The 23,133-nt window shown below is 49.2% G+C and overlaps 1 protein-coding gene across 1 annotated transcript in view; it reads left to right on the forward strand.

The window, feature by feature from the left end:
- DENND1A (DENN domain containing 1A) overlaps positions 1 to 21,294 on the forward strand; it is a 246,138-nt gene extending 224,844 nt beyond the window's left edge. The window contains 4 exon segments of the mRNA XM_087704573.1: positions 6,165 to 6,253; positions 13,618 to 13,746; positions 16,690 to 16,945; positions 18,531 to 21,294. Coding sequence (XP_087560699.1) covers positions 6,165 to 6,253; positions 13,618 to 13,746; positions 16,690 to 16,945; positions 18,531 to 19,790 — 1,734 coding nt within the window. The 3' untranslated portion in view covers positions 19,791 to 21,294.
- The last annotated feature ends 1,839 nt before the right edge of the window (positions 21,295 to 23,133 follow it).

Raw genomic sequence — 23,133 nt, forward strand, 5'->3', positions numbered from 1 at the left:
AAATATACACAGAGAGAGAGAGAAACAGAGAAAACACAGAGAAACAGAGAGAGAAGCTGAGAGACAGAGAGTAAAATACAGAGAGAAATAGAGAGAGAGAAGCAGAGAGAGAAAAACAGAAAGAGAAGCAGAGAGAGTAAAACATACACAGAGAGGGAGGGAGGGAGAGAGAGAGAGAGAGAGAAGGAGAGAGAGAGAGAGAAGGAGAGAGAGAGAGAGAGAGAAGGAGAGAGAGAGAGAGCGCCTTCGCCCCAGCAGTGGAATTGCCATCTCTGGCAGAGACGTCCCCTCTCCAAGAAGGCCAACTCAAAGGTGAAAGGCTTTGCAGCAAGTGACAAACCAGCTTTAGGCTTAATTAAACAGTCTCTCCCTCTTCCCCATCCCTCCCTCCTCAGCTGGCTTGCTCGCTCCCCCTCCCGCCCGGCTTCCTCCCTCTCCCCTCTCCCCTCCCTCCCCATGTTTTATCATCCCTAATGAAGCAGTCTCTTCCATCCATCCTGCTGATTGCCAAGCCTTCTCCTTTGTCTGCTGGCACTCAGCCATGCAGCCCTGCTCTGACAGCCCAGCTCCCCTAATTAGCTCTGTTGTTCTTTTCCTCCGATGTTTCTCCGCCTTGCAAGTTCACACGAAGTGTGTCCCCCCCCTCCCCCGGCAAACTTAATCCTTCCTTGCCTGCCATAAATTCGCCACTCTTAAGCCTCTTCTGGATGGACGGACTGACGGATGGGAGGGAAGGAGATCAGCCTCGTGGGCTGCACCGCTGCACCTGGGCTCGGAGGCTTCTGACACCTGACCCCCGTCCATCCCATGTGAGGAGGGGGCGGCATGACATTCAGTGTCTCTCCAGAGGACCCGTGGATGCTCTCCTCCCCCTCTTCCTCCCCCTCTTCCTCCTGCCCTCGTCCGTGGGGCTGGGCTCCCCCTGGATAGAACATTTCAGATCCAAGAAGGGCTCTTCCATGCCTACCTAGACAGAGCCTTGGGTTTCTTGCAGCTCAAACCAAGGAGGCCCCCTTTCCTTTGGCCAAGGACTCAACAGTCTCCAGTAATGTAGAATAACAGAAGAGTTGGAAGGGACCTTGGAGGTCATCTCATCCATCCATCCATCTATCTATTTATCTATCTATCTAACAGATTAACAGAGTTGGAAGGGACCTTGTAGGTCATCTAGTCCAACCCCCTGGCCCAAGCAGGAGACAATACACCATTTCTGACAGATGGAAATCCAATCTCTTCATGAAAGCCTCGAGTGATGAAGCTCCCACAACTTCCGAAGGCAACTTCTGTTCCATGGGTGGATTGTTCTCCCTGTCAGAAAATTTCTCCTTTCCAGGTTGAATCTCTCCTTGGTCAGCTCCATTGAATATAGATTAACTGAGTTAGAAGGGGTCTTCAAAGTCATCTAGTCCAACCCCCTCCATCCAAGCAGGAGACCCTACACCATTTCTGACAAATGGCAGTCCAGTCTCTTCTTGAAAATCTCCAGTGATGAAGCTCCCACAACTTCTGAAGGCAACTTCTGTTCCATGGGTTGATTGTTCTCCCTGTCAGAAAATTCCTCCTTATTTCCAGGTTGAATCTCTCCTTGGTCAGTTTCCATCCATTATTCCTTGTCTGGCCTTCAGGTGCTTTGGACAATAGCTTGATCCCCTCCTCTCTGGGGCAGCCCTTCAAATATTGGAAGATGCTATCATGTCTCCCCTGGTCCTTCTCTTCCCTAGACTAGCCGTGCCCAGTTCCTGCAACCGTAGACCACACTTGGAATACTACATCCAGCTTTGATTACCACGATATATATATATAAAGATGTCGATACTCTAGAAAGAGTGCAGAGAAGAGCAACAGAGATGATTAGGGGACTGGAGGGCTTTCTGATCAACAAGCTCAGCATCTTTGCCACTGAGCCAGCACGTTCCTTTGTGACGGCCCATAGGATGTCTCTATTTCCATGAAGGAGCAGAAAGAATTTTTGAGACGGTGGAGAAAATTGCGGTGCCCAAGACTAACCCATTTTGGGGTCAAGTGGTAGGTGAGTAGGAACTCCTCCCTGCTTCATTTCACTGGACAGTTCAGAGAAGCTGCTCAAACCAAACTGCTTCTAACCATGAAGAAGAACAAGACTCACTCAATCAATCAGAATAGAACTGGAGGTCTTCTAGTCCAACCCTCTGCTCAAGCAGGTGTTGTGGCCCACTAGCGGCCAGGAGAGTTGGACAGTGAGGAGGTTGAGGAGGAACATGGGCCAGTCCTGGAGTCTGGGGAAAGCTCAGACGAGGGCTCTGTGTCAGAGGCAGAGAGGAGATCAAGGCCATCTGGGAGTTATGTGCTGCCTCCGGAGTCTGACATCAGTGAGGCAGAGGAAGAGTGGGAACCTGTTCCCAGTGTGTGCATGCACAGAGCTTCCAGAAGGCAAGAACAATTAAGAAAACAGGGTCGACTTGGAAGTAAGGCTTGGAGGTGATTGGCCCCTCCCATAAGACATAAGAGAGGTGCAAACAGGATGTGAGCTTTTGCAGGAAGCAATTAGTTCATCTGGTCGCTTCAACCTTGGAAAAGTTGACCCTGTGCCAAATTTAGCCTTGCTCTGCATTTGGCAATTAGGCAGCATTCCGAGGGAGATAAAGGTGGGTGCTGATCAACATTCCCCTGAAAGGCTGTGGCAACTCGAGCAGACACCTGTCGGACTCTTCACGGACTGTTTGTGAAGACTTGCGGGCTGGGAATGACCATAATTTACAGCTGTCTAAATAAAAGAGGGTTTGGGGGACTAAGATTGGGATTTATGCTTTCTCAGGAAGCCTAGGAGACCCAAAACCTATGGTGGTGAAACCAGTCCACTCATGCTGCACTGGCCAGCTGGTCTTGGTGCACACCAGAGCACTGGAAACTCGAAGACCAGCTGGTTCTGGTTTGGCCACTTGATGCTGAAAAGGTTCACCATCACTGCCCTCAGACAGGTAGCTGTCCAGTCTCTTCTTAAAAACCTCCAGTGATGGAGCACCCACAACTTCTGGTGGCAAGTCCTTCCACTGGTTCATTGTCCTCACTTTTAGGAAGCTTCTCCTCAATTCCAGGTTGCTTCTCTCCTTGATTAACTTCTTGTCCTGCCTTCTGGTGCCTTGGAGAAGAAGTCGATCCTCTCCTCTTCGTGACTGCCTCTCAAAACTTGGAATCTGTCATGTCCCCCTTGTCTTGTCATCCTTGGCTTTGCCATCGCTGGAGCACAAACTCATTTCTGGTTTCCCCTTGCTTAGCTCTGTGCAGTTGCTTAGTTCCACCCGCCCTCTGATTCATGCTGGGATAGACAGGAAGCCTTGCCTTGATTTTTCCTTGTTTGCGGTGTCCTGCCTAAAGTGTCATGGATGTTACAAGCCAGGGGTGAAATCCACTTAGCTTTGATACCGGTTCGGTAGCAATGTGAGCAATGCGTGTGCAGGAGGACCTTCCGGGCACGTGCAGAGGGTCAAAAACAGACGTGATGACATCCGGGTGGGAGGGCGGAGCCTGCTACCAAGCGCACCTGCAAAGGTAAGCGAACAGCAAGGGAGGGGGAATCCGCTGTGCCACGTGATTAAGATTAGCTAGAAAGCAGGAAATCCTGCTTTCTAGCTACCGTATTTCTTGGAGTATAAGATGCACCTTTTTCCCTCAAAAAAGAGGGTGAAAATCTGGGTGCGTCTTATACACTGAATATAACATTTTGGCCTCCCTAAACCCTGCCCCCTTTGCAAAAATGGCCATGCATACCTTTAGGAGGCTTCCAGAGTGCTCATAAGGCCTAGGGAGGGGAAAAATGAGCAAAAAGTGGTCTGTTTTTTGCTCGTTTTTGCCACCCCAGTCCCCAGGAGCATTCTATAAGCCCCCTAAAGGCTATGCATACCCCTTTTTGTCAAAAAATTGGCTGTTTTTTCCTTGTTTGGGGGGAGGCAGCCCCCAGCAGCACTCTACAAGCCTCCTAAAGGCTATTCATGCCCTTTTTTGGACAAAAAACAGGCCCATTTTTGCAAAAAACCAGGGTCGTTCTGGGGAGGTCTGCAGAGTGCAAAAACGTTTTTTTTAATTTGCCTCTTCAAAATCTTGGTGCGTCTTATTCTCAGGGGCATCTTATATTCCAAAAAATACGGTAATATAAATTGTGCTTCACAGCTGATCGTCGGAAAAAACTTTCACCCTTGGTACAAGCAGATGTGGCCTCTCTCCAAATCTGGACTGGGAGAGGTCTCAGGTGTGTCCTTTAGCTGCAGGGATCTGCCTTGATCTGAACCGAATCGCATTGCCCACACCTGGTCGACGGAACCCAAGTTGATCCAATGAGATGGATTCATTTTCAAATGACTGGAAGATCTGGTCTGGGGGGTCTCTCTTCTAAACATGACAAGAATGTCTTCCAGAAATGGAGGAGAAGTCTCCGAACACTGGGGCAAGAAGGGACGTTGGCCTTTTCCCTAATTCATGCATGAGGCTTGAAGGCATCTCAGGCTGGTTTTGATGTGCCAATGGAAGCATCTAGGACTTCTCAGAGCTCCAGCCAATGTTTCAATTGTGGGAGTGTGGCTAAGATGCTGAGCTTGTCGATCAGAAAGTTCAGCAGTTCGGCGGTTCGAATCCCTAGCGCCGCATAATGGAGGGAGCTCCCGTGACTTGTCCAAGCTTCTGCCAACCTAGCAGTTCGAAAGCAGGTAAAAAATGCAAGTAGAAAAATAGGGACCACCTTTGGTGGGAAGGGAACAGAGTTCTGTGCGCCTTCAGCATTGAGTCATGTCGGCCACATGACCACGGAGACGTCTTCAGACAGCGCTGACTCTTAGGCTTTGAAACAGAGATGAGCACCGCCACCTAGAGCCGGGAACGACTAGCACATATGTACAAGGGGAACCTTTACCTGCCTCAAAAGTAGAGATAGGAGCCTCCCAAGTGTTGTGGCTGCCATCTTTACTCCTTGGACCACACCCTGAAGATACCCCTAGTCCCTTTGAGAAGTCCTACTCCAGCTGTTCTTCTCTCAAAAGTTACACTGCTGCTTCTATCTTAGCCTCCTGACCAATGAATGTCTTCCTTGTGTCCTTTGAATATTTTTGCATTGTGGCAGGCTTGCATTGCTTTAAAAAAAAAGCCTGTTTAGTTTAGTTTAGTTTACTTTATTGTCATTACACCCCGTGCAATGAAATTAAATGCCATCTTCCGTATACATTGTAACCATAAAAACAAAACACAAATGCACATTCTTCGCATTCTATACAATTGAAATTGAAAACCCCTGATATTGCATTAATATTGCACTATACCATAGAATTCAACATAGTTAACTGCCCTGGGATAAGAAGCTGTTTTTCAGCCTATTTGTTCTGGTTTTTATTATCCTGTACCGGCTGCCAGATGGTAATAGTTCCAAAAAAATGTGCCCAGGATGAGATGGATCTTTAAGGATGTTTTGAACTTTCTTAAGGCAGCGAGAGTTATAAAGCCCTTGCAAAGAGGGGAGAGGGCAACCCATGATCCTCTGGGCAATGACGTTGACCCTCTGGAGCGCATCCTATCTGTCCCTGTGCAACTGGCAAACCAGACACAGGCACAGTAAGGTGAAATACTCTCTCTGGTGCAGCGGTAGAAGGTCACCAGCAGTTTTCCATCCAGTTGTTGTTTCCCGAGAAGTCTCAAGTCATATAATCTCTGCTGGGCCCTTTTGACCAGGGCTGCAATGTGAGTATCCCCAAGTCAGGTCCTCTTTTTATGACAACACCCAGAAACGTAAAACTGGCCACTTGCTCCACTCGGTCTCCATTGCTAAGCAAGGGCTGAATGTCTGATCTATTATTTCTGTAGTCCACTATAAACGCTCCTTGGTCTTATTGGGGTTAAGGACCATGTTATGGTCTCCACACCATGAAAGCAACTGATCCACCTCATCTCAATAGGCAGACTCATTCCCAACACCCCCCCGGAGATAAGTCCCACCACATGTTGATCACATGGCTTTGTCTACACTGTACTTCTCGTGGTCCAGGAAGGTATCTTTGCCCAGAAGGTTTGTTCTGTTTGGCAAAGGATGGTACGACATTTTCAGAAATGTTGCGGTGAGATCTTTGATTGAGGAAGGGTTGCATCGTATCCCTTCTCGGGCGCATGTCAGAATCACTGGTGCATCTCCGCTTGGTGTCCCATAGGTTCGGCCGCCCAGACCGCAAGTTGTGCGAAGACCCAAAGGCAACGTTGCTGCGGATGGTCGAAGGACATCGGTCTCCAGCCCAGAACAGTGAGTATCTGACTCTCAGATTCCTCCTTCGTTAAAACTTGGTGGAACGCGATTGCCCTCTGGTGGAGGAAACCCGGAGACTCTTTGTCCTGTTGCTTCTGGGCACCTGGTTCCTACTTTTCTCTTCTACTCATCACCCTTGCAAAGTGTAGAGTTAAAATTGAGAAATCCCCATGCGCAAATAATAATAATAAGGGCTCCATAGGGAGATAACAAGGCCAAATCCAGACTAAACATCTGGCTGTGTGGCCAAGCGTGTTGAACAAGACAGAAAATGTCCTATTTTGCCCTAATAGGCCACAATTTGGTCTACCACGCAGCTTATCAGGTACAATATTCCTGCATTTTTCTCAGTCTCACCCTTGAATTTATTCTGCTGTCAGTTGTCCGCTGGATTCCCCCCCTCCTTTTTGGTGTTTTGGGATGGGAAAAGTGAGGGAGAGGGTGGTTCTGGTTGAAAGATTTATTTTTTTATCTATTTATTCCGTCAAGCATGTGTTAGATAACATATATAAGTATATAAACATGAATTTGAATACATGAAATGGATATGAATACAAGGGAACATTAGGGCAGGGATGGAAGGGACGCTGGTGTGCTTATGCACGCCCCCTTTACGGACCTCTTAGGAATGGGCTGAGGTCGACAGTAGACAGTGTAAGGTTAAAGTTTTGGGGGTTTGGGAAAGAAATCACAGAGTCATGTAGCACATTCCAGGCGTTGACCACTCTGTTGCTGAAGTCTTATTTTCTGCAATAGAGTTTGGAGCTGTTTACCTTGAGTTTGTATCTATTGTGTGCTCATGTATTGTTGTGGTTGAAGCTGAAGTAATCGTTGACATGTAGGACGTTGTAGCAGACAATTTTATGTACTACGCTTAAGTTAGACCGAAGGCAGTGCAGTTCTAAGTTGTCTAAGCCCAAAATTTCGAGCCTGGTGGCGTAAGGGATTCTGTTGCGAGCAGAGGAGTGGAGGACTCTTCTCGTGAAATACCTCTGGACTCGCTCGATTGTATTAATGTCCGATATGAAGTGCGGGTTCCAGGCAGATGAGCTGTATTCGAGAATTGGTCTAGCAAAGGTTTTGTATGCTCTGGTTAGCAGAACAATATTACCAGAGAAGAAGCTACGCAAGATGAGGTTAACAACTCTCAATGCCTTTTTTGGCAATGCTGTTACAGCGGGCTCTGGCACTTAGATCGTTTGAGAGGAGTACTCCCAGGTCCTTGACAGAGTCTACAAGGTCGTGTCCACCCACTTTGTATTTTGCGTCCTGGTTATTTTTTTTGCCCATGTGTAAGACAGAGCAAAAAGAGCGAGAAAGTTTCTCACTTACCAACTCTTTTCCGGAAAATAAAACTCCAGAAAGGACACGATTGGATGAGTCAGACATCCCTCGTGCCATGGATTCTACTACAATACTCGCAGTTGTAGTTCCAACCCATGGCCAATTGCTCCTTGAGAGGATGAAGAGAAACAGGTGGGGAAGCTTTTGATGGAAATCCATAATCACGTGTCCAAAACAGGAGGTTTCAACGTCTCATGGTAAACATGCCAGCAATTTCCTGCCGATGACTCATTCTCCCAGGCCACGGAGAAAAGATATTATTCAAGCGGTCCTTAATTTTTGGAGAAATAGTGGAAGGTCTCCATTTCTATCAGGGAGAGGAGAAAAGATCTAAACTCTTTGGCTGCTTTCGAGGTGGGGGCTTCCTCCTGGTGTCGGGCTTCCAAGTAAGACCCCCAATGCAAGAAGACTCCAAGACGAGGTTCCTCCAAGCTCCATTTTATTAGAGCTGTCACATTGGCACATCTGGGAAAACACGAATCTGAATGCTTCCAGGTTTCCGCCCATTCAAGGAAAGTTCCAGTCCCTGCCCAGCAACCCACATGTCTGTCCCATGGCCCAATCAGGCACTGCCCAAAACTGGAGATGCTTCCCAGTCACCTCATTGCCGCTGCAAGGCCAGGTGACCTTGACTTTCTGAGAAAGAATGTTATTATGGCTACATATCATCCACACTCTATACCAGGGATGGTGGACCTTTTTCTTATGGAATGCCAAAATTGGGTGTGTGCATGCGCAATGGTGTGCCCACATCAATTCAAACCTCCCCACCCACCTGCACATGCGTGCCCCCATACACACACACCGCACATGCACGTACAATCCCTCCCCAGGCTCCGGCGGCTTTCCCAAAGCCTGGGGAGGGCGAAAAAACGGGCCAACTGGAAGTTCGTTCCCGAACTTCTTTCATTCCCGAACATCCGGTTGGCTCGCTGGGGCTGTTTTTCGCCCTCCTGAAGTCCAGGGAGGGCAAAAGCTGCCTCCCCCGGCCCTTCAGAAGGCTGAAAATCAGCTGGCTGGTGCACGCATAGCTCCGTTTGTCACCTATGGCATGCATTCCATAAGTTCACCATCACGGCTCTATACAATCCCCCTCCTCCCATTTTCCCACAGTAGAAAATGTGGCTGGCCTGAAGACCTGATTGTAAGAGCTTCCAGGCTTCCATATTTGGTGTTTCCCGGACCAGAACAAGCAGAACAAGGCCCCCTTCCCACCTCTCGGCAGACCTTCTCGTTGCCCCACCTAACGAGCGACCTGCAGAAAGTTTCCGCTGGTTCCTCGCGCGTGAAACAAACAAGGTTGGCCCAAGGGAATGGGTGACAAATGAAGCGTCTTCCCTTGCGGCCTTCATTTAGACTGTGGGAGAACTTGGGTGGTTGGGGTGGGGGTGGGGGGTTAAGCTGAGCCTGAAATCTCCTTGCTGGGATTCCCAGGGGGGAGTCCGAGGAACCCCTGGGGTTCTTTTGCTGCGAAGGCTGTTTCGTTGTTGTTGTTTTGCAAAAGAAGAACAACGCATAGCCACGTCAGTTAAAAACGTCAAGGTGGCGAGACCCACCGGCGAGGGTCTTAATCCAGGAAGCCTCCCAGATTAATTGGAAAATTAGCTATTGAATGATGGTATCATTAAACATGCCTAAAATTATAACCATGAGCAGTGAAATGATATAACCAAACAGCGAGTGATTAGATCAATGAAAGAATATATCTTAATCTAAGCGGCCTTATTAATAGCAGAATTATAGGGATTGGATGAATGGAAGGAATATGAATAGATCTGCCCTACAGGTTGAAATGATATGGTATTAGAATTGTCAAGGGATGCGGTGGCTCGGTGGCTAAGACTCTGAGCTTGTCGATCAGAAAGGTCAGCAGTTCGACGGTTCGAATCCCCAGCGCTGCGTAACAGAGTGAGCTCCCGTGACTTGTCCCAGCTTCTGCCAACCTAGCAGTTCGAAAGCATATAAAAAATGCAAGTAGAAAAATAGGGATCACCTTTGGTGGGAAAGGAACAGCGTTCTGTGCACCTTCGGTGTTGAGTCATGCCGGCCACATGACCACGGAGACATCTTTGGACAGCGCTAGCTCTTCAGCTTTGAAATGGAGTTGAGCACTGCCCCCTAGAGTCAGGAACAACATATGTGTGATGGGAACCTTTACCTTTTACCTATGGATTGGATGAATGGAAAAAAAATATGAATAGACCTACCCTATATGTTGAAATGATATTGTGATTAGAATTGTACATTGACACGCTGAACAATGAAAGAATGAAGGACGGAACTTTAACCTAAATAGATGTGAAGAGTTAAATAAGGTAAGTATGAATAATAAAGCTGGTAGAAAGATGGAAGACAAAAGAAACGTCTTTGAATATTACGGCGACATGAATAAAAGTTACAATAGAGATAGAAATAAGAGGGGGACAACAGTATATATATTTTAACATTACAAGATATATGTAATAAGAGGGAGGTTTAGAAATTGAAGCGGTAGTATCAGGTATGTTTAAACAATAGGAAACAAGGAAAATGAAATGTAATAACCATGAGAAATAATATTATGTTTACTTGTATCAAAATGTATGATGCCCGGGTATCATACTGTTCACGCATTGATATGCATAAATAATATAAAATAATAAACTTGACCCGAGGAAATTCTCCTCTGTGTTAGAGACACCAAAATAAATAACCAAGATGATATAAAGCCTCCTGCTGGAGCAGGGGGTTAGACTAGATGACCTCCGAGATCCCTTCCAGCCCTGGATTGCTGTGCTGTTTCAAAGCATCCTCTGAAGCTGCTTCTAGTGCCAAGGTCCCTCTCCTTTTTCCTTCCTCTCCTATTTCTCTTGGGAGCCAAAATGGGGTGCACCCCCTCCGCTCCCCTGTTTTGGCCTAGCAAGCCTACCTGCACTTACCTGGGAGCCAAAACGGGACACATGGGGGACTCCTGGAAGGGGCGGGGGCAGTCAGAGATGGTATTTTCCGGTTCTCCAAACCAGTTAAAATTCCCGCTACCGATTTGCCCGAACTGGTCAGAACCAGCTCCTGCTTCACAGCCCAGCCCCCTTGCCCAAGGAAGGGGACCAGTTTAGATCAGCAGATCTAAAGTTGAGAGTCACCAAAGGCTACTATTTTCTCTCCGCTCTCTCAGCTTTCTCTCTTCTCTCCTTCTCTCTCTCCCTCACTCCTCTCTCTCTGCTTTCTCTCTCTCCCTCTCTCCTCTCCTTTCTCTCTTCTTTCCTTCTCTCTCTCTTCCTCCCTCTCTTCCTCCCTCCCTCCTCTCTCTCTCTCTGCTTTTTCCTCCCTCCATCTCTCTCTCCTCTCCTTTCTCTCTCTCTTTCGCTCTCTCCCCTCCCCCCCCCACTCCTCCCTCTCATTTATCTGTCTTAAGTACATTTAGGTGTCAATTAAATTTGAAATATCTACATTTGTCAGCTCTTGGTTTTTGGCCAGCCACGAGATGGCTGCGGATTTGTCCAGGCATCCTGACATATGGGGGGTGGGGAGGGGGGTTGGAAGCCCCCGAAATGCAGATTGTCCTCATTAAAAAACCCGAAGCGCCGATTCTCCGAACGGGAGACAGAGCCGCCGCGGAACACATCCCCGGCTTTATAGTGCCGTGTTTCTGACATGATATTTAAAAAGGAACAGCTACGGGCTGTCACGACTGTCAGCCGGCGGCTCTAACCGGAGACACGTTAAACTAAACATTAGAAGGAGATCAGCAAGCCATCTGCACGGGAGCTTTTGAGGAGGGGGGGAGACGAGGGCCGTTGCAGCCTTGCAGCCGTGCCGAGCCTTCGGGATTGACGGACAGGCTGCCGTTCAGTCCCGGGCCCAACCACCTTTTCCCGCGAAGACAGCTCTTTGTGTGCCGAGCGTGAGCCGGTGGCGGGTGGCAGCCGCCGGGAGAGAAAGCATACCGAATTGGGTTAATGAGGGAAGAGGCTCGGATGCCTCCAGCGAAGGTGGGAGAGGGAGGGGGGAGGAATATAATAAATAGCCCTCGACTTTTTTTTCAGCACGCCTCCCTCCGGCTCTTCAGCAAAATGGTTGAAGGCAGGGATGGAATTTGGAGGTTGGGCAAAAACCCTAACTAGGGGATCACCCGAAAGTGCATGGAAGATTACGGTGTAGCCCCCTCCCCCAGCACCTAATTTTCAACCTCCATGGCCTCCTGCAGCACTTTGCCGGCTGTTTTCGGCCCTGTTTTTGGTCCTGCAGCCCATTTTCGGCTCCGGTTTTAATTATTTGTCAACACGCACGAGGAAACAAGCATGAAAAGGCATGAAAAAAACGGCACAAATAAATGGATATAAATAAGCCAAAGATAAAAACACATAAAAAGAGTACATATCAATGGGGACAGTAGGACAGGGACGGAAAACACGCTGGTGCACTTATGCACACCCCCTTTACAGACCTCTTAGGCATGGGGTGAGGTCTACGGGAGACAGCTTAAGGTTAAAGGTATGGGGGTTAGGGGAACTGTTGTGGCCCAGCAGGAGCCGTTGGAGCTGCCACCAGGCTCCGACAGCGAGGGGCCCAATGAGTCGGCTCTGGAGGATGTGGAGGACCCTGGACAGGGTTCCGACTCCGAGCAGGGCGCAGAGAGACTGGTTGGCCACCAAGTGGCGCCTGAGCCTTGGACCAGTGAGGAGGAGACAAGGGAGAGTGATCCAGAAGCCAGCAGTGAGTTGTTCCTGGATGCCCGGAATCGAAGAGCTAATAGGCGTCAGGAACAGTTACGCAAATACAGGAGCTAATTGCGCTCAGCTAGTGGTCATTCGGCAATAGCAATAGCAGTTAGACTTAAATACTGCTTCATAGGGCTTTCAGCCCTCTCTAAGCGGTTTACAGAGTCATCATATTGCCCCCAACAACAATCCGGGTCCTCATTTTACCCACCTCGGAAGGATGGAAGGCTGAGTCAACCCTGAGCCGGTGAGATTTGAACAGCCGAACTGCAGAACTGCAGTCAGCTGAAGTAGCCTGCAGTGCTGCATTTAACCACTGTGCCACCTAGGTTCCTCTCCAGACTATAAAAAAGACTGCTTGTGCACACGCCCCTCTTGCAGAAGTCAACGCATTGACTAAAGAGAACTGTTGTCACTAACTTGGCAGGCTGGATTGCTGCCAAGGTTTGTCTGAGTTGCTGCCAAGGTCCTTATCTGTTTGTTATGCTTGGCTTTCAGCCACCGAGGTTTTGGTTTCTTACTATTAAAGTAGATTCTAGTTAAGCTTGTCTCGGCTTTCGTTACTGGACGAAGGAGGGGGTCAGAACAGGGAACTAACGACAGGATCGGGTAGGGTTTTCCACACATTAGAACAGATTACATTAGGTTTGTATCTCTTAATAGCCCTTGTGTTATTGCGGTGGAAGTAAAAGTCGTCATTAACAGGTAGGACGTTGTGCCAGATTATCTTGCGCACTAAGCTCAGGCCAGAACGTAGACGGCGTAGTTCAAGATTATCCAGGCCTAAAATTTCAAGCCTGGGGGCATAAGGAATTTTAGGTCTTGGCCCATTTTCGGCCCATTTTCAGCCGGCTGCAGGAGGCCACGGAGGGTGAAAATATGGCACGGGGGAGGGGATGCATGCAGCCCATTTTAGCTGCTAGGGGCACCATGGGCAGGTCCTTTGATATTTCAGAGGCTGGCCCCACGGGCCAGATTTAAGCACCCGGCGGGCTGGATGCGATCCGTGGGCCGTGAGTTTGACACCTCTGGTGTAGGGTCTCCTGCTTGGGTGGGTGGATGGGTGGGTTGGACCAGTTGATCTACAAGGCCTCTTCCAACCCTGTTAAATCTGAAGAGAGATTCTTCAGGTCAAAGCCCAGGGTCCCAAAGCCTCCCCAGAGTTAGAAACCTCTGTCCTTCTCCAGATGTTTCTGGAGCTGAGAATCCTTTCTCCTAGAATGTTGATGCCTGTGGTTTGGCCTCCCTTTCCCCTCCGCAGGTATTGGTCCAACGATATATATAATCTTTTCTCTCCCTCTTCCCTGTCTCCTTCAGCCTGGTCAAGCCCACGCGCCACTATACGGTCTTCCTCTTGGAGGATTCTTCGGGCGATGAGCTTCCTCAGGAAGATGGTCCCACCTCTGCCTTCTCTGACAGCTTTCTCTTCTCCGCTCCTTTTGAATGGTCTCTACCTTGACTATTGCTATCGCTCGCTCTGCTTCCTTGCCTTGCTTGGAGCCCTTCGCTGACCCATTAGCCTTCCCCCTGGCTTTGAGGCTTCTGTGGCGAGTGTCATGTCTCTGTGCGCGCATGTTCCCCTCTGCATTATATACCCCTGGCGACAAAGCAAATGCATTCTGGTTCCGGCCAAGGAGTGCCAAGGTTCGCTCTTCTCCTACGCTTGCTTGGATTGGCACTTGGGTTGGCCTGCCTCTGCCCGATTCTCTTGCCCGTCCCTGAAGGTGAATAGCCAGCTGCAAGCAGAAAGCCACCGGGAGATAGCAAGAGCCCTTAGGCTTATATACCGCTTCACAAAGCTTTACAGCCCTCTCTAAGCGGTTTACAGAGTCAGCCCCTTTCCCCCAACAATCTGGGTCTTCATTTGACCCACCTCAGAATGACGGAAGACTGAGTCAACCTTGAGCCTGGTGAGATTCAAACTGCCAAATTGCAGTCATCAGTCAGCTCAAGTAGCCTGCAGTACCGCACTCTGACCACTGCGCCACCTAATTGCTCTTAGATGGACCTGGGTGAGACATGGAGAGGCCTGAGAAGGACCAAGGGAGAAGAAAGCAAGGTTTCATCATCTCTGCCTGGAATGGAGTCCCACCCCTTCTTTGAGAGGGTTGGTTGAAGGGTGTTCAGGTTGAAGTAGGGACTGGGACCTTCCCCCAAGGCGATTGGAAGCATCTCCAGGGGAAAAAAATGACAGCAGAGCGTTTGAAACTCTTGAGTATCCATGCCCATCTGGCTCTAGGAGGGCACCCTGCCTAAATACACGTGGGAATCCAAACCGTTGTGTGACTTGAGCCCAAAAACTCATTATTGTCCCAACCACGTCGCCTCTTCTAACAGAGCATGGAGCAATTCTCTACTAATCAACTACCCATGGGTTGAGGCTCCAGAGATGAACCGAGCTCCTGCCCAGCTCTTCTGCCTTTTTGGCTGCTTCCTTCCATCTCAAGTCTTGTTTTGAATGCCAGTCCAAAACCACCCTGGAGATTGTGCAAGTCGGGGGGTGGGGTGTTAATTGGATTTGGCTTGCACTTCCGTCCCCTAACATAGGCATGAGATGTGAGTCCCAGGGTTTGCCCTAGGGACTTCCCAAGACAGTAAAAAGCACATGCTTAGTCCCCCAAACCCTCTTTTTATTTCAAAGGCTGTGAATTCTCTTCATTCATGGCCCGTAATGAGTCACAAATAGTTTGTGAAGAGTCCAACAGAAGTCTGCCAAAGTCTTTCGGGATAAGGCTGATAAGCACCCACCTTCATCTTCCTTGAAACGCTGCCAAAGACCTAATTGGCAATTAGCTTGGCGAGGCCATACGGAGCACAGAGTCAAAACGGAGCTTCAGAATTAAACCTGCATGAACAAAGGTGCTTCCACAGGATTCCTTCATGTCCTGTGGGAGGGGCCGATTACCTCCAAGCCTTACTCCCGAGTTGTTCCTTTTGTTTTAACTATTCTTGCCTTCTGGCAGCTCTGCGCATGCGCACACTGGGAACAGGCTCCCCCTGTTTCTCTGCCTCACTGATATCTGACTCCGGAGGCTCTAGAGGCAGCATGTAACTCCCAGATGGCCCTGGCCCCCCTCTCTACCTCCAGCACAGAGCCCTCATCCCAGAGTCCAGGACTGGCCCATGTTCCTTCCCAACCTCCTCACTGTCCGACTCTGCTGCCAGTTCCACAGGCTGCCGGAGGACAACAGTTTCTTCCCTGCTCAGTCCTGTCATCCTCCTAACGGACCATGATGTTCCTTCATGGAGGAGATATTGTTTTAAGAATTGTGGAGGGATTAAGGATTCAAAAATCCAAGATTCACCAGGGATGGTCTGTGCAGAGTCCTCTGGAGCCAAAGGAAGAGCTTTCCTTGTGGTCCTTCAGAGCCCCTACGTGACTCTCGCTCCATAGGTTGTCATCGTGGATCCAGGAATCCCATGTCTGATTTTGGTCTGCGCAGAGTCCTCTGGAGCCAAAGAAAGACTTTTCCTCATGGTCCTTCAGCGGCCCCTGCGTGACTTTCTTGCTCAGTAGTGTCAGAGTTTGTTGCATAAATTCAAATCCCAAAAGCCCACGCAGATAACTGATTCAGCTGGACTCATTAACTTCTTTATATACATAATAACGCATGAATAAATGTACAATACCAACAGATGATTCTTCCAAGTAAACACAAGGCAGGAGAGTTACAGGCAAACACAAGCAGTTAGCTTCATTTCAGCAGACAAGCCCAGACAGAGTACTTGTTTACTTTGCAGAGCAGCGGACTGCTTTAAGCTTCTGTTTCAGTTCTCTGCACAGACTCAGATCTGTTTAAGCTCTCACTGGCTGACTTAGTTGCTGCGCCTATTCCTTGGCTCTCCTTGTTCCCATGTCTCTCCCAGTCATGAATACGTTAACAAGTAGGTTGTCATCTTGGATCCAGGAAGCCCATGTCTCATCCTTACTTTATGCACACTGGCAAGAGGAATCGTTTGGATCCTCTTGGTTTTCAGAGTCCTGGTGTCTCACGCTGGCTAAGATTTTCCCCTCTTTTCCTTGACCCCACTTCTCCTCCTTTCATTGGTTTTTGCTGTGAGAAATGCATGCTTGGTGTCATCCATCTGGAGCTGGCCTGTGTCTTGTTTTGTGTTGAAAGCACACAAAACTTCCAGCGGAATCCTAGTGTAGTTTTGTGGTGTCTTCATTTGTGTGGCCTTTGCCAAATGGAGTACATGGTGGCTACATCTCTGTGGGCTTCAGGCTGTTCCTTAAACGCCTCAGCTCCAAGCTGGGAGGTCATGTGGAATTGTCACTCATCACACACCCATCAGCTCCTCCTGGCTTTCTCTTGACCATGAAGGATTTGGGTAGATTTCTCCAGAGGGATCCAGTCTCTAAATGACCCATTGTGTTCCTTCTGACAGGCCTCAGCCCTATCGAGCTCTGAAAGAATCTGATAGCGGTGACGGAGAAGAAGGCATCAGTCCTGAGAGATTCCAAGATGACATCCAGGTTGACCCAACCACTCCAGAAAGCCCTGCAGATATCAGTCTTCTGGAAGACATTTTTGCAGGACTGGAGGTGGCAACACAACCACAACCACTCAGCCAAGCCAGGAGCTTAGAAGATCTGAGGACTTCCAAAGAGGAAGATGACCAACAATGCTCCTTTGATTATCAGGTACGGGACTTGAGTGGGTGGGAATGGCCGAAAACATCTGAAACTGGTGGAACAGATAGTTCTTGACTTCCAACCATAATTGGAACTGGATTTCTGATTGAAGGTTGTGGCAGGGGTGAGACTGGTTTTAGAGAACCAGTAGTGGAAATTTTGAGTAGTTTGGAGAACTGGCAAATACCACCTCTGGATGGTCCCAGAGTAAGGTGGGAATGAGGATTTTGCAATATCATTCCCCCTGGAGTAGGGAGAGAATGGGGATTTTGCAGTATCCTTCCCCCAGGAGTGGGGAGGGGAGGGAGATTTTGCAGTATCCTTCCCCTGCCACGCCCACCAAGCCATGCTCACAGAACTGGTAGTAAAAATATTTGAATATCACCACTGGGTTGTGGTGTCCATAAGACCAGGTGCCCATGTTTTCTGATTTACCATAAAACACTTGTTCCATACCCTTCTTAATTCTCAATAGTCATTAAGTCACTGGTTGTAAATTGGGGATTATCTGTAGTGGTGGATTTAGAGAAGAGTATATTTGGTTATTTGCTGACGAGAAAGCCAGATGGAGAACATAAGGTACGGTGGGAAGTCGTGAAGAACTTACAAGGGGTATCTTGAAGTCTTGATAAGGGCAGGAGACCAAGCGAAGAAGGAGAACCTAAGGGTGATTCCAGGAAGACTTTCCCCAAGAGGATTTTGAGGAAGTGGGAGAAAGGTCCCTCAGTTGGCACAAAAGGACAGATGGTTCCTCCTAGTGCAGGGGTGTCAAACTCAAGAGCCAGGGGCCAGATCCATCCCACGGGGTGCTTAAATCTGACCTGTGATGCCTGCCTGAAAATATCAAAGGACTGGCCCATTTTAGGCCTGTATGGCTTCCTGAGTGGAGGCCCTCGTGGCCTGTTTTTGGCCTTCCCGGCCTCCTGCCACACTGCCAGCTGAAAATAGACTGAATGGAGGCCCTATGGGGCCCCGCGTGGAGGTACTGAGGGGCCCCCGCACAGCCCATTTTCAGCCTCCCCAGCCTCCAGCAGAACCATTTTTGCCAGCCAAAAATAGGCCGCGCAGAGGCCCCTCGGTACCTCCACACTGCCCGTTTTCTGCCTCTCTGTCCTCCAGCCACACTCTGCCGAGTAAAAATGTTTTCGGCCAGCAGAGTACTGCAGGAGGCATCCATCCCATCTCCCCATCTCCCTGCCAACCCGCAGAGGAGAACTACAATGCTGATCTGGCCCGTTTTTGGCCTCCCTGGCCTCTAGCAGCAATGCCAGCCGAAAATGGGCCACGTGGAGGCCCCTCAGTACCTCTACATGGCCCGTTTTCGGCCTCTCTGGCCTCCAGCAGCACTGCTGACCGAAAACATTTTTGGCTGGCAGAGTGATGCAGGAGGCATCCATCCCATCGCCCCCTCCCTCTCATCCCCTCTCCATCCCGGCCCACAGAGGACAACTACAATGTTGATCCAGCCCTCAAAGAAATCTAGTTTGATACCCCTGTCCTAATGGAAGGTCAGACCCGGAGAGTCAGTTAGAAAGGAGAGGAACAGCAGAAAGTTTGGAGAAAGACCCTCATGATTTTTCTGTTTCTCTGACAGCGGATGGATCTTGGTTTTGCCGAAAAGAGCTGGACCACCCCAGGGATGAAGTTTTCGCACCCTTATAAGCAGTTCTGGGGCCTAGGCCACGATGACATGGCCCTTTCCACCAAGTACTCCCCCAAATCTCCAGAGAGACCCCTGAGAAGTGTGCCTCCTGTCCCCAGGAGACCTCAGAGCAGAGAGGCCATTCTGGACCTTCCCGAGAAGGAAGTTGGGAGTTCTCCCGCTGCCCAAGGGAATATCACCATCCCACGACCCCAGGGGAGGAAGACGCCAGAGCTGGGCATTGTCCCACCGCCCCCTCCACCCCGGCTTTCCAAGCAGCAGGCACCCCCAGAAGCTGCCCCTTGCCTTGCAGGGCCTGGCAACCTGTCCTCGGAGCTTCTGCAGGAGACCTTTGCATCCAGAAACATCTCTCTGGACCGGCCACTGGCTGCTTTTGCTCCTCACCAAGTCCAGCTTTCGTCCACTGCCATCACCGAAGGAGATCTGCTCCAACCAGTTAAGGTCAATGCAGAAGGCACGAGTGGAGACAGCGAGTCCCTCCTTGCTCTTCTAGATCCACTGAAGTCAGGAGAAGGTCAAGATGCCCGCTTTCCGATGGGCTCCCGAAGCCAGCTGGGTTCCTCATCCCCCAGCCCTGCTGGCAGCTTCCCATCCACAGAAGAAGACCTCATGCCCTCTACATCAGCACCCTTTCGTCAATTGCTGGGATACCCTCCCTCGGTGACACCCTTTGGGCCACCGTCTCTCAACCCCTTCGTGCAGGCCGTGCCAGCGCCCCTGCCGCTCACTCTAGTCAGGGCCCCGGGCGGCCCGTTTGCTCCCTCGTTGGGCCATGCTTACAGTTCCAGCTACATCACGTCCAACTCCGGCTTCTTCCAGCCCCAGAGGCCTCCCCTCAACCCTCTTACCCTCTCCATGCCCAACCTCTTTGCCAAGTCTCCCTCAGCTCCACCGCCGGCTCCGCTGCTTTCCCAGAGCGGCGTCCTTCGACCGACGCAGCCCTGTGCCCCTTCTAAGATCCGGACATTGCCTCTTACTCACTCTGCAGTCAAGACGAGGCAGGCAGCGAGGCCCAGCAACCTCCCACTCCTGCCCCCCAAGACCAAGGTTGGAGACCCTGCCTTGTGTCCCTCTAAGACTCCGCTGGCTAAAGACCCCTTTGAAGACTTGTTAAATAAAACCAAGCAAGAAGTGTCCGTCACACCCGGTAAAGTCGAGCAGTTAAGGAGGCAGTGGGAAACGTTTGAATGAGCCCAGTTGGCGTCCAAGACTACTGAATGTTGGGTCCACAGAAAGAGCAGTATTTCCCCGAGCAAAGACAGGTCAACCAGCTGGCACTGCTTCCTCCCTATTAGGAGAAAGGCCTGGCTGAGCCCTGAATAGGAACAAGGAAGCCCCTCCTCTTCACCATTTTGCCCACCACCGTCCTTGGAAAGGTGATCTGGGCTCCTTGACATTCTTCCACTTTTCCTCAAGATAAGTAGACAATAAGGTCAACCTTGCATCCCCATAATCATGGTCCTATCACAATTCCCCCGGTAAGCACTTGCCTCCATGACCAGGTGTCCAATCCAAACCAAGTTGATCATGACCTGAACCTTTCCAGTTCATTTTGTCGTACTTTCTCCAACGTATCTTTGGCCGCATGGATTCAAGGCCCCATGCGGTCCCTCCAACTCCCTTACCGGTCCCTCCAGATCTCTACGCACAACAGTCTCCCCTTTCCTAAGCCACCCCTTTCATGCCTCCGGGTTTTAGCATTCGGGTGGTAGCACCACACCATTTTTCAGGGAAGCTAGGACGTGACTCTTCATACTCATCCACCAGTTGGCACTACCAGCAATTGTTAACTTTTTTTTAAGAGCAAGACACACTATCGTGGTGTCCCCAAGCCCTCCTCTCACTGTGCTGACGTTACATGAATATATATGTGTAGAGTTATCAAAGTGTTACTCGGCGGCTTCCTTCCCTGGATGGGAGGAGGAGGAGGATCTCTGCAATACCCTGGTCTATTATGAAAGATGTCGATGGACAACAGCATCCACCTGCTGCCTGATGGAACAGGGATGGTGGTGTTGGTAGGACGGCGATGATAGACACAAAATGACTTTCACCCCTGGTTGTGGACTAATTGGCTTTGGTCTTCATAACCTGAAAGCCAGAAGTCCTTCTGTCTCTGTTTCATCTTCTTTCTCAACTCCTACTGAAGACCAAGTTTTCCATCTAGGATGTTTTGGGAAAGGGACCCCCCCCACACCACAAAATTCAGACCCACTCATGGACCTCTCTTTACACCTGCCTCTCTTTTCCTCACTTAAATTTGGGGAGGGGGGATTTAAAAAAAACCCTGGGCAGTTTGTTGTTATTTGAATCACTCGTTGTGTGGGAATTAGGCTAGCCAATTGTCTATGTCCACAAGAACTCACTGTGTAGAATCAACACTCTTCAACGCCATCTCTGGCTCCCCGATGGGTTTCCTCCCATTTCTATCACCCTTGATGAGGTTTTCCTACCGGTTGAAGAGTTAGTTTGGCTTCCATCTCTACCCCTAAGCCTGTAGACCCCAAGAACCTGGTTGATTCCTCCAAACATGGGGACAATCCACCTCTAGATCTTCTGTCGGCCTCTGTCCAAAAACCTTGGCTTTTGAGGAAGCCCTTTCCATGTTTTGTATAATCCCTTTTCCTGGGGGGAGGGGAAGGAATATGTTTTTTGATATTAACCTACTTCTGGATAGTAAAATATTTGAAGCCCATCCAACGGGCCACAGACTGTTGCTTTCTTTCTTCAAGGTTTTGGTGTACGGAGTGGGGATAGGGTACCGATCTTCAGGCTGTGACTATGGTTAACCCTGTTAGAGATCTATCAAATCTCATGTTCTTTCCACAAAGGTGTACCCCAACTAGGCACACATGAGTGAACCACTCGCGCACCAGTGGTGGGTTTCAAAAATTGTTCGAATCTACTCTGTGGGTGTGGCCTCCTTTGTGGGAGTGGCTAGTCACCCATGTGACCGGATGGGAGTGGCTTGCTGCCCATGTGACCGGATATGAAGATGCCGACGACACTTGTCAGGACCACCTTAAATTACCTCATACACAGCACTGGCATGCATAAGAATATGATGTAAACTTGTTTTTTAAAAGGCATCTTTGGTTTGTGTTAAAACAACTTCAACACACGTAATGTTCTGATTGCACCACAAACGCAGTAGTCATCCTTACCTTTCACTGGGTTTTATAAATAGGAGCATGATAGTGTAGAATAATCATATTCAAGGACCAGTGGTGGGTTTCAAAATTTTTTGGAACCTCTTCTGTAAGTGTGGCCTGCTTTCCGGGTCCACTGGTGGAACCTCTTCTAACCAGTTCATTAGATTTGACGAACCGGTTCTACCGAATAGGTGCAAACTGGTAGGAACCCACATCTGTCGCGCACGTATTCGCTCACAACCAGCGAACTAATGTGCTGAAGCTATGCTGAAGGACGTTAGCCAGATGAATACTTGGTAGGCCGAAATTCCCCCCCCCCCTAATTTCCTCCCCCAAAACTAAGGTGCGTCTTATACTCCAGAGCGTCTTATACTCCGTAAAATAAAGTAAATTAGAACAAAGGATGAACAGGCTGCTGCTTTAAAATATAGCAAAGATGTAAACATGGGAGGCTATTTGCTAGAATAGCCCATCATCTCCTAGGTACAAGTACAGTGTTTGAGAACTTGTAAACGATCTATTGTATCCAATATTGTTTATTGGAGGGACATGGTGGCTCAGTGGCTAAGACGCTCAGCTTGCCGATCAGAAAGGTCAGCAGTTTGGCGGTTTGAATCCCTAGCGCCACGTAATGGAGTGAGCTCCTGTTACTTATCCCAGCTTCTGCCAACCTAGCAGTTCGGAAGCACGTCAAAAATGCAAGTAGAATAATAGGGACCACCTTTGGTGGGAAGGGAACAGCATTCCGAGCGGCTTCGGGAGTTGAGTCATGCTGGCCACATGACCACAGAGACGTCTTCGGACAGTGCTGGCTCTTTGGCTTAGAAACGGAGATGAGCACCGCCCCCTAGAGTCGGGAATGACTAGCACATCTGTGCAAGGGCAGCCTTTACCTTTACTATAGGCTTAATTGGAGACAGGTGGCAAATAAATTTCTTAATAAATAAATAAATTGGTGTAGAAACCCACGAATCTACAAAGACCCTTACTCAGCTCCTTTTTGGATAAATAAACTACAGCCAGTTCTCGACTTACCACAGTCCATTTAGTGGCCATTCAACGTTACAACAACACTGAAAAAAAGGAACTTAATGATTGTCCTAAATGTGCTTTTTTTTCCAAGAGGCAACTAGACTTCCTGTTTTTTTTTTCTTTTGAAGGTGTTTTGCTTCTCATCCAAGAAGCTTCTTCAGCTCTGACTGGATGATGGTGGGGAATGGAAGGATTTATGCTCCTTGCAGACAGCTGGTCCTTTGCATCCTTTTAGAGGGTTGTTGAGGCCACTTAACAGTTCCAAGACACCCATTTGCAGCACTCGGGTGACCCTGAGGACACAGAGAAACCTCCAAGTGGCCTCAATGACCCTCTAAAGGATGCAAAGA

The sequence above is a fragment of the Thamnophis sirtalis genome, unplaced genomic scaffold, assembly GCF_051295495.1.
Source record: "Thamnophis sirtalis isolate CommonGarterSnake01/CBP01778 unplaced genomic scaffold, rThaSir2_p1.2 scaffold_2, whole genome shotgun sequence".
NCBI classification, from domain to species: Eukaryota; Metazoa; Chordata; class Lepidosauria; order Squamata; family Natricidae; genus Thamnophis; species Thamnophis sirtalis.